The 10,801-nt window shown below is 45.1% G+C and overlaps 1 protein-coding gene across 1 annotated transcript in view; it reads right to left on the bottom strand.

The window, feature by feature from the left end:
• Positions 1 to 4,160: 4,160 nt before the first annotated feature.
• The window catches only part of LOC122793689 (uncharacterized protein K02A2.6-like), a 20,992-nt gene continuing 14,351 nt past the window's right edge, over positions 4,161 to 10,801 (bottom strand). Inside the window, exons 2-3 of the mRNA XM_044061909.1 lie at positions 7,430 to 8,147; positions 4,161 to 7,189 (exon numbers count right to left, since the gene is read on the bottom strand). Of these exons, the coding sequence (XP_043917844.1) occupies positions 4,161 to 7,189; positions 7,430 to 8,147 (3,747 nt within the window). The remainder of the gene's footprint in view (positions 7,190 to 7,429; positions 8,148 to 10,801) is intronic.

Here is a 10,801-nt window from a genome sequence, read left to right on the forward strand (position 1 = left end):
TACTACCGTTTGTATACTATACAGGAAACAGAACCTTTCGGGTTTCCACATTCGCACTCAGTATATCTCTGAATTCCCACCACTGTGCGCCTGGTTGCTCTTTATGCAAAATTGCTTACTGTGATGCAAAAGATATGTTTCTGTATCTCAGGGTGCATCTTTTATTCATGTAGAGTTTTACATATCTGTTCTTTAGTCTTTGTGCATGAAAATGTATGGTAAATGATAAAACCTGAGACTAGAAAGGCAAATAACAGTAAAATCAAAAGCAAGACTGCTTTTAATGTTTGCAAATTACAGTCTATCATAAATTATACTGAAATCATTATTCCAAATGTCATTGCCTACTGTTTAAAATGGGTGAATTCCTGCAATGCAGAGGATTTTTATGGGTGAGTGACATATGACACATACCTTATAAAGTGTGACTTACCAACTATGCTGCTCTTTTAATATTTCTGTGTGTAGATTATAAGAAAACACCCACAAGAGGGCATCATTTGACTAGTTTATTATACTCACCATTGCCCATCAGATGTTAATGCAGAAATGGAAGCTCTATTTATTTGACTGTCTATTCCCGCCTTTATCCACAAGAGGGCAACATATGACTGGTTTATTACACTTTAGCAGTGAATGTTAATGCAGACAATGGTTATATTAAAGGGGCACTGGCTCAGATTTTTTGCTAGAGGAGTTTGTTTACATTTTAGTACTCTGTAAGTCACATGTTCAGCTAGAGGCAAGGTTTTCAAATAGCCTTTTTAGCATACTGCAGGTCAGATTACACAAACTCTCAGTGGGGGGTTTTAGAGGAAATGCTTAGAACTTGCAGCTGCAGTTTGTCCTTTTGTATTTTCCTTCCCCCACTCATGAGCAATTAGATTAGCTGAATGACTGGATTTTACTCAGCTAAAGATGCTATCTTCTTGTCACACATAGACCTGGAGCCTCTTTAGCAATGAAGTGATAGGTACTTTACTATGTACTTGTTTTTGCAAAACTGTGTCAAATAAGTATTCAAGCCTAGGCAATAGTATTTTTCATGCTTGTTGCTATAAATGTTTTTCCCTCCACTATCAATTATTTTCATACAGTCTGTTATTAGTGTTGCTTGTTAGTGTGTGTGTGTGTGTGTGTGTGTGTGTGTGTGTGTGTGTGTGTGTGTGTGTGTGTGTGTGAGAGAGACGACATAGGTGCGATTTTATAGTCATACAGATTTTCCCTCATTTTACAGCACAGCATTGCTTTGGACAGTTGTGCCTTGCAAAGAAACATATTGACTAACAAATGTCCAAATATACTAAAATAATAAAATATTTTGCATCTTTTCTCTAAAAATGTCATGCAGCTTTCAAACTGAATCTAATCAGTGCTCTAAAAGTATTTTCTCATTAGCTGATGCTGTATGCTGTCCTTCAGAAATCACACCATAACTATTTGTCTAATAGTGATTCCATCCTACTGGATTTCTTTTCTCACTTTTTTTCTATCATTCATTGTGGAAAAATGTTTTCAACTTTCACATCTTTCATGCCTGTTTGACTGCAGTACAGTTAATTTACACTGATTAGCATTTGAAAGCTGAAGCAAATGCAATCTATACATTTTACCATATACTTTTCAGTACCATACAGGGGTACTTTTACTAAGGCAGTAAAAATTAAGTGCTACAACCAAAATTTCATGCCATCGATAACCCTATATTTTGACAAGCAGGGCCGGTGCTAGCATTTTGGGGGCCCCCAGCAAGGTTCAAGTTGGGGCCCCTACTCAAGAGAACATCAAGCGTGACCACATTGCCATTGCACCTCCTTCCCTGTCAAGGTCATCCAGCACCATTTAACCACTAGTGTCAATACATTCAGAGCATTAATTTATGTGCCAAGCCACAGACTGGCATTTAGTACCAAGGTTACATTATGATAAACTTCTGTACTACAATACGGTAGCTAATCACAGGTACACACATTGACTGACACTTAATACCAATGTTGCATTAAGACAACCCCCTGTACCACAGCAAGGTAGCTACTCACAGGTGCGCACACACTGACTAGCATTTAGTGCCAATGTTACAATCCTGATAAACCCCTGTACCACAGCAAGGTAGCGACTCAGGTGCGCATGACAAGGTAGCGACTCACAGGTGCACACACTGACTGGCATTGAGTACCAATGTGACATTATGAAACCCCTGTACCACAGCAAGGTTGCCACTCACAGATGCAGACACTGATTGCATACTCAACTGCCCAGATTTTCAAATAATGTCCAGATGTGACTCTTGTTTGGTCTGTTCCTCAATTTAGAGTTTTCTGAAATTTTTGTGGCAAATCATTGAGGACTGAATTCATTAAATGACAGGCATTTCAGTTGAACTTCACATACCCTTCAGAACATGTATGGTAAGACCTTTTATTCTAACATTCATTTTATAAGAGCAATATTTAAAATTTGCCCAAATCTTTGGGGCTGGAACACCATTATCTGTGGCTTTGTCCAGATTTTGTGCCATGAGATAAAGAGCTACAGCTGGCATTTAGTAGCAATGTTGTTACATTATGACAAGCCTCCGTACTGCATCAAGGTATCTTCCCAAACAGGTACACAAAGACACCTACACTGACTCCCCAAAGACACCCACATTGACTGGCATTTAGTAGCAATGTTGAAACATTAAGACAAGCCTCTGTACCGCATCAAGGTAGCAGTCGCACAGAAGTACACAAAGACAGAGACACAGACTGACCCACAGAGACCCAGAGAGACCCACACACAGAGAGACCCACACACAGAGAGACCCAGAGAGATCCACACACACACAGACCCAGAGAGACCCACACACACAGAGACCCAGAGAGACCCACACACACAGAGACCCAGAGAGACCCAGAGAAACCCACACAGAGAGACCCACACACAGAGAGACAGAGAGACCCGCACAGAGTAACAGAGAGACACACACAGAGAGAAATAGAGACACACACAGAGAGACCCACACATAGAGACACAGAGATCCACACAGAGAGACCCACACACACACACACACAGAGACCCACACACAGAGAGACACAGAGAGACCCACACACAGAGAGACCCACACACAGAGAGACACAGAGAGACCCACACACAGAGAGACCCACACACAGAGAGACACAGAGAGACCCACACACAGAGAGACACAGAGAGACCCACACACAAAGAGACACAGAGAGACCCACACACAGAGAGTCCCACACACAGAGAGTCCCACACACAGACTCCCACACACAGACTCCCACACACAGACTCCCGATAAAAGACTGCACTACAGCAAGACTGAACATTAACACCCACACAATTACTGACATGCAGAGCAGTCACACTGCAGATGTACACAACACAGCTATGGGACACAGAAAAGACTACAGACAACATACAAGGGAAAGCCATGGGGATTACAGAGCCTGAGGCAGACTCAAACCCAAACAAACCCAAAAGAAAGCCATGGGGATTACTGAGCCTGAGGCAGACAGACTCAAACCCAAACACACAAAGACATGGGGATTACTGAGCCTGCAGCAGACTCAAACCCATGCACACGAGTGTAATGGGGATTAGTAAGTCTGACACAAGCAGACTCAAACCCAGAAAGAAAAAGGTGAATACCAAAGTGGCATTCATCTTCCATATGCATTTACCTCTTCAGCTTCTGACTGCTGCCACTTGTCTGTTCTTCCTTCGCTTCTGTTCTAGCCCCTGAAGAGTCCTGCTGCTCCCAACTGTCCTACCATCCTGATGAGTCCTGCCACTACCCTGCCGTTCAACATAAGTCTGTTATATCCTGGTAAATAAGGAGACCACACGGTTCTGGAGTTGTAAGGCCTTTCTTTTATTAGCCCTTTCCAGGTGCGCACCCATGCTACATGTTCACAACTTCACCATCGCCATTACATACACGGAACCAACAAGTGACCAGAGAATACAGAACCAACACTACATGTTGTTAATCCCCACAGCGCCCCTACAGCACCATAACAACATTACCTGCCCGATACTACATTCCTCCCCTCTTAAGCTATGACATACGCTTTTACAGAAGAGAAACAAGGGAGCAAGTCCAAAAAACAATCCCTCCAGCCACTTAATTTCTACATAACCTGCTAGGTATTAAACGGTTACCCTGCTATCAAGTTATGTTGGTCTTCTAACCTATACATGCACTTGTAACACTGATAGTCCTTCAAGTAACTAGGTTTAACCAGTGCACGCTTAGAACGACGCAATGGTACCACCCTAGGTGACTCCGGTGTCACAGTGACCACCTCGGGTACCTGTGTGTCCATCCCTGGAACAGTTGAGTCCTCGGGAACCTCTCCTTCCGAGTCCCGGCGGTCTTCCTCAGGCCCCAGGATCGGAGATCCTCCTGCCGCTGCGAACCCTTCTCCCGAAACTAACGGTATTTCCGGGGCTGGCAGTTCCATGGAGTCCTTCTTTTGTTCACTCCGCAGAATCTGGTCCACATGTCTCCTCACCAAGAGATCTCCATTCAACCTCACCTGGTACGACAGTGGACCTGTGCTCTTGACAATGAACCCTGGAATCCATTTAGGTCCATAGCTGAAGTTGCGAGTCATCACTGCATCTCCCGCCAGGAAACTTCTCTCTCTCCGTCGTCTATCATGATGCTCTTTTTGCCTCCACTGCGTCCTCTCTACCTTAGCTCGGATATTTGGACGCACCAGATCCAAGGTTGACCTTAATCTCCGTCCTTGCAACATCTCGGCAGGTGACAATCCTGTCGTAGACTGGGGTGTAATGCGGTAGTTGAATAACACCCTTGACACTTTTGCTGCCATACTTCTGTCTCCCGCCTTTTTCATCATTGCTTTAAACGTCTGGACAGCCCTTTCCGCGCAGCCATTGGAAGCCGCATGGTATGGGGCCGATGTGACATGTACGATGCCATTTTTGTCCAGAAACCCCTTGAACTCTTCACTCATGAAACATGAAGCATTATCTGATACAATAGTCTCGGGGAGTCCTTGGCTACTGAAACTCCTCCTCAGGCATTCAATAGTAGTGGTAGAAGTGGTTGTTTTGACTGGGTAGGCATCCATCCATTTAGAGTGAGCATCCATGATTATCAGAAACATTGCTCCCATAAAAGGCCCGGCATAGTCTATATGAAGTCTCTGCCAAGGTTTAGTCGGCCACTCCCAGGGGTGTAGGGGTGCCACCTCCGGTGAGTTGCGATGTTGTTGACAGATATTACACCCTTTCACAGCGACTTCAATGTCGTGGTCCAACTTGGGCCACCAGAAATAACTTCGTGCTAAGGCCTTCATTCGGGTGATGCCCACATGACCCTGGTGCAGCTGTTGTAAAAGTGTGCGTCTTCCTGGGGGTGGAATTATCACTCGTGCCCCCCACAACACGCATCCATCTTGCACACTCAGCTCTGTTTTCCTCACCTCATAGGGCTGAAAAACTTGATCCACTTGTGGTGTTGTCCAACCTTGCTGGACCCACTGAAACACTCTAGCCAGCACCGGGTCTTTACGTGTCCATTGGCTCAGTTCCCTCGCTGACACCAACGTGATGTCCTCCATCATCAAAACTCGGTCTTCCGTTTCCTCTTCCTTGAGATGCCCCGGTAGCGGCAGACGGCTTAGCGCATCCGCATTGCTATGGTGTGTCCCGGGCTTATAAACAATCTCATATTCATAAGCTCTCAACGTTACAGCCCATCTCTGAATGCGGGGAGAAACCATCTGAGGTACGGCTTTCATCTCGTTGAACAGTGACAACAAGGGCTTATGATCGGTGCAAACAGTAAACTTCCTGCCATAGAGGTATTTGTGAAACCGCTTAATTCCAAAAATCACAGCCAAACCCTCTTTATCTAGCTGGGAATAGTTCGACTCCGCTGGCGTTAAGGTTCGTGACATGAACCCGATGGGTCTTTCTTGTCCATCCAGCATACAATGTGCCAGCACTGCCCCTAACCCATAAGGTGAGGCATCACATGACAGAATTAAGTCCTTGTGACTATCGTAGTGCACCAAAACCTCTGAGGACTGCATTAGTTCCTTGGACTGCTCAAACGCTCTGTCCTGTTCCTCCTGCCACGTCCACAGGGTCTCCTTCCGTAACAGTTTATGTAAAGGAGCTAACAGCGTTGACAGATTTGGTAGGAACCTGTTATAATAGTTGAGTAAGCCTAAGTAGGCCTTCAGCTCTGTAACATTTGTGGGTGCAGGGGCCTGTTGGATGGCTTTTACCTTGTTTGGCAGGGGGTGTAGCCCCGAGGCATCCACCTTGTACCCCAAGAACTCTGCTTCCTTTTCCATGAAAGCACATTTACTCCGCTTCACCCTCAGCCCAGCCTCTCGCAGTCGCCTCAGCACCTCGTTCAGCATCTCCAGATGCTCACAATTGTTCCTACCCGTCAACAAGATGTCGTCCAAATACACAGCCACCTTCGGAATTCCTGCCACCAGTCCCTCCATTATTCTCTGGAAAATAGCTGGACTAGAGGAAACCCCAAAGGGTAAACGATTTACTTGGAACAAACCTTTGTGTGTGTTAAGGGTAACATATGCCTTTGACCCTTCCTCCAGAACGACTTGTTGATATGCATGACTGAGGTCCAGTTTGCTAAACTTTTCACCTCCCGACAGCTTTTCAAACACATCCTCCACCGTTGGTATTGGATACTGCTCCAGCTTCAAAACTTGGTTCACTGTTAGCTTGTAGTCACCACATATGCGTACCGTATCATCTGGCTTTAATACTGGAACAATGGGGGCAGCCCATTCCGAAAATTTTACTGGCTCGATTATACCTTGCTTGGTGAGTCGCTCCAACTCAGTCTCCACTTTCTTCTTCATTGCGTATGGTACGGGTCTGGGTTTGTAAAATCTTGGCGTTGCGTTTTCTTGGACGTGAATCTTTGCTGGTGGACCCCTCCAAGTACCCAGTTCCTCTTTGAACACTTCTTCGTTGTTCTCCAGCACCTCTTGCAATGTCCACTCGTGCTGTTCTACTTTATGGAGCCGTAGACAACCCATCTCCAGCTCCTTTAGCCACGCCCGGCCTAACAGGTTTGGTCCATTACCTGCCACCACCATGACTGGCAACTGTTTGACTTGATCTTTATGTATTACAGTTACTTTGGCCATCCCCAGTGTGGGAACTGTTTCACCTGTATATGTTTTCAATGTCACTGAACAGTCCTGCAGCTCCTGAGCTTCTTTTAGCCATAACTGCCCATACTCAGCCTTTGACAAAACTGTCACACTACATCCGGTATCCACTTCAAACTGCACCATTTTACCATTTAAGTCCAACTGAGTTGTAATGGGATCAACTCTTTCCCACTTTGCCTCTTTCATGTTAAACATAGTAAACACTTCCTCTTCTGCCCTGATTTGTCGATCTGTACCTTCACGCATGTGGTATGCATACTGCTGTTTTATTTTCCGATTTCCCTTCCTGTCCGTTATGCTGCTCTTGTCTTCCCCCTTTCTCGGCTGGTCCCTAGAGGGCGTTGACCTGCACATTTTCTTCACATGGCCCTTTTTTCCGCAAGCATGACATTTTTCATTTAAGAAACGACAGTTCCGTGCCAAATGTTCACCTCCACACCTGTAACAGGCATACTGACTCGACTTCCTTTGTAATTTATGCTCCATGACCACTTTATGCACTGGCAGTGGGGTAGCACTCCTGCTTCCCACCCCCTCAATAGCTCTTGGTTGTAAATCACGAATGTCTTTATTCGCTGTCTCAATGGCCTGTGCCAGCTTCAAGGCCTTTTCAAACGACAACTCAGGCTCCGCTAACAATCTGCGTTGTATGCGGTCATCTGCAATGCCACACACGAGCCTATCACGTAGCATTTCTGTCAGTCTGTCCCCATAATTACAGTGTTGCGCCAGCTCCCTCAGCACTGCCACATACTCCATTACCGTTTCATTTGCCATCCTAGTCCTTGAATTTAACTTGAACCTTTGGACTATTTCACTCGGCTTCGGGTTATAATGTGACTGAAGCAAGCTCGTCAACTCCGTGAACGATTTATCCCCCGGTTTATCAGGACTCAATAAGTTCCTCACCAGACTGTACGTCTTGCTGCCCACCGAGCTCAGCAATATGGCTCGCTTCCGGCCCGCATCCATTATCTGGTTTGCTTCAAAAAAATGTTCCAACACTTCACAATACTCCTCCCAGGTCTGTGTCCGACAGTCGTATGCCACCAGCGACCCCAACATGGACCCAGACATAACTCCAGCAACCCTGGTGTCTTCGTCGTCTGACATCAACTGCACCCCGCCGTTTTCACTCTCAGCGGACTCTGAGGGATCCCACCTCGTCGCCAATATGTTATATCCTGGTAAATAAGGAGACCACACGGTTCTGGAGTTGTAAGGCCTTTCTTTTATTAGCCCTTTCCAGGTGCGCACCCATGCTACATGTTCACAACTTCACCATCGCCATTACATACATGGAACCAACAAGTGACCAGAGAATACAGAACCAACACTACATGTTGTTAATCCCCACAGCGCCCCTACAGCACCATAACAACATTACCTGCCCGATACTACAAAGTCCTTCTGCTCCCGACAAGTCCTGCCACTCCCGACGAGTCCAGCTGCTCCTAGCTGCCTTTGCCTAACATCCTGCTAGTTCCATCCTCGTGGTCCTACCTGTTGGAGGTACGCAAACAAAAAAAGTGAATACACAGCATACAAGCCACACTAAAGTACTACCTGAAATTACTGCCCAACAGCATTATAAAAGATTACTGGAAAGGAAATATGAGCACATACCTAATCTACAGTTTTACTGGGATCTTACGAATTTTCTTCCGGACAAAATCTTCAATGAGGCTGCCATGTGATACACTTCATCCCACTTCATGCTCAATTGGGAGAACAGCTAAGCCTGAAAGTCTCTCCTGACTCATTGATGAACGCAGGTATGTCTTTATGAGTTTCAGCTTAGAAAAGCTGCATTCTGCAGTAGCCAGTGTAACAGGTGCAGTCAAATAAATGCGCAGTGAAACATAAGTATTTATATATATGTCTTGCAAATGGTTGCGAATATGGAAATTTAACACAGTCAATGGTGACGATTCATTATCAATCATTCGAGAAAGGCTTTTAAGTTCATGTCCAAGGTCAGAGTCATCAATATCACAGTGGCCACTTATTCTGTCAGTCAGTTGTTCTTTCAGAGCCTTGCAGTGTTGCAGCAGTGTGTTTTCTGCAACATCACTCAAGGCTTTAATATTTGATAAAAATCCAAAGGCCTTATCAAACTCGGAAAGCTGCTGAAACCGGTCAGTAAACGATTGGATTGTTGTGTCCAGCAGCACATTGAAGAACTCTACACGTAATTTTACCACTGGATCCTGTACAGTCTCATCTTCTCCTTCATAGTCAAAGAACCGTTTTACTTTCCTTCGTCTCTTTTCTTGAAATGTGGTGCCAACATCCAGTTCTTCCGCTATCTTGGAGGCTTCGCCCATGGCATGTTGAAATCCCGTTTCTCTGTAATTCTTAAGCAGGTCCATAGTGGATGCCAGCACTTTGACACATGTTGAAATATCAACAGATGGACTCTGCAGAACTTTGCTTGCACGATTTACCTCTGTCAGCACATCATACCAAACCACTAAACATACAATGAACTGGTATGGCATAAGTTCTGAGCACAGTCCTCTTGCTTGTTGATATGTTGCAGCATCATTTGTACGTACTGCTTGCCCTATCTCCTGTAATGCCTTAATGACTCCCTTCAACTGAAATCTTACTGCCTTGACAGAGTATATCCTGCATTCCCAGCGAGTCTCCGACAGCGGCTTCACAGTGACATTTGTGTGCCATTTTAAGATCTGCCATCGGCTTGTTGATGCTGAACAGAGTACATAAATGTTCTGCAGACATCCAAAGAATGCACTGCCTGTACTGATGAATGTGCTCCATCACTAACTATAAGATTTAAATTATGGCAGGCACATGGCACATAAAAAGCCCTTGAATTCATATGTTTTATCCGGGCCTGCAGTCCAGCGCGTTTCCCCTTCATGTTGCTGCCATTGTCGTATCCTTGTCCTCGACAGTCATTAATGTCCAGCTGATAATTTTGAAGAGTCTGAAGAAGAGCTTCTGTCAGTCCTGCCCCAATTGTGTCATTCACAGGCACAAATTCCAGAAAATGTTCCTCAACTGTGGCTGCAGTCTGTGAAATATCCACATACCGAACTACTACAGTCATTTGCTCTTGATTGCTGATGTCTGGCGTGCAATCAAGAATCACAGAAAAGTACCTAGCGTCCTTCACCTTCCCTACTATGATCCTTAAAATAGCATTTGCAATCAACTGGATAACTTAATTTTGTATGTCCTTCCCAAGATAGTGATCCATTATCTCTTTATTACGAATATGACACAAATGTTCAGCCATGACAGGGTCAAACTGCGACAAAAGTTGCACTTGACCTAAGAAGTTGCCATTGCCATAGGTGTCCAGGGCATCAGTTGTACCACGGAATGCCATGTTCTGTTCTGCCAAGTATTGGACAACAGCAATAATGCGTTCTAACACACCACGCCAGTGAGTTATCTCCTTTTCAACCACTGCTTGTCTCTTATCATCCATAGTCTGCCTACTCTTTATTCTGTTGTCCAGTTCCTTCCACTTCATCATGCATGCCATATGCTCTGGCGCTCGGTCATGGCTGTGTAAAGCTTTGGACATCTCTCTCCATGCTTTGTAACCACCTGACCTGGAAAAAGAAAGGTAAAAA

Source organism: Protopterus annectens, chromosome 2.part0 (genome assembly GCF_019279795.1).
Source record: "Protopterus annectens isolate FY-2018-M chromosome 2.part0, PAN1.0, whole genome shotgun sequence".
NCBI lineage: Eukaryota > Metazoa > Chordata > Ceratodontiformes > Protopteridae > Protopterus > Protopterus annectens.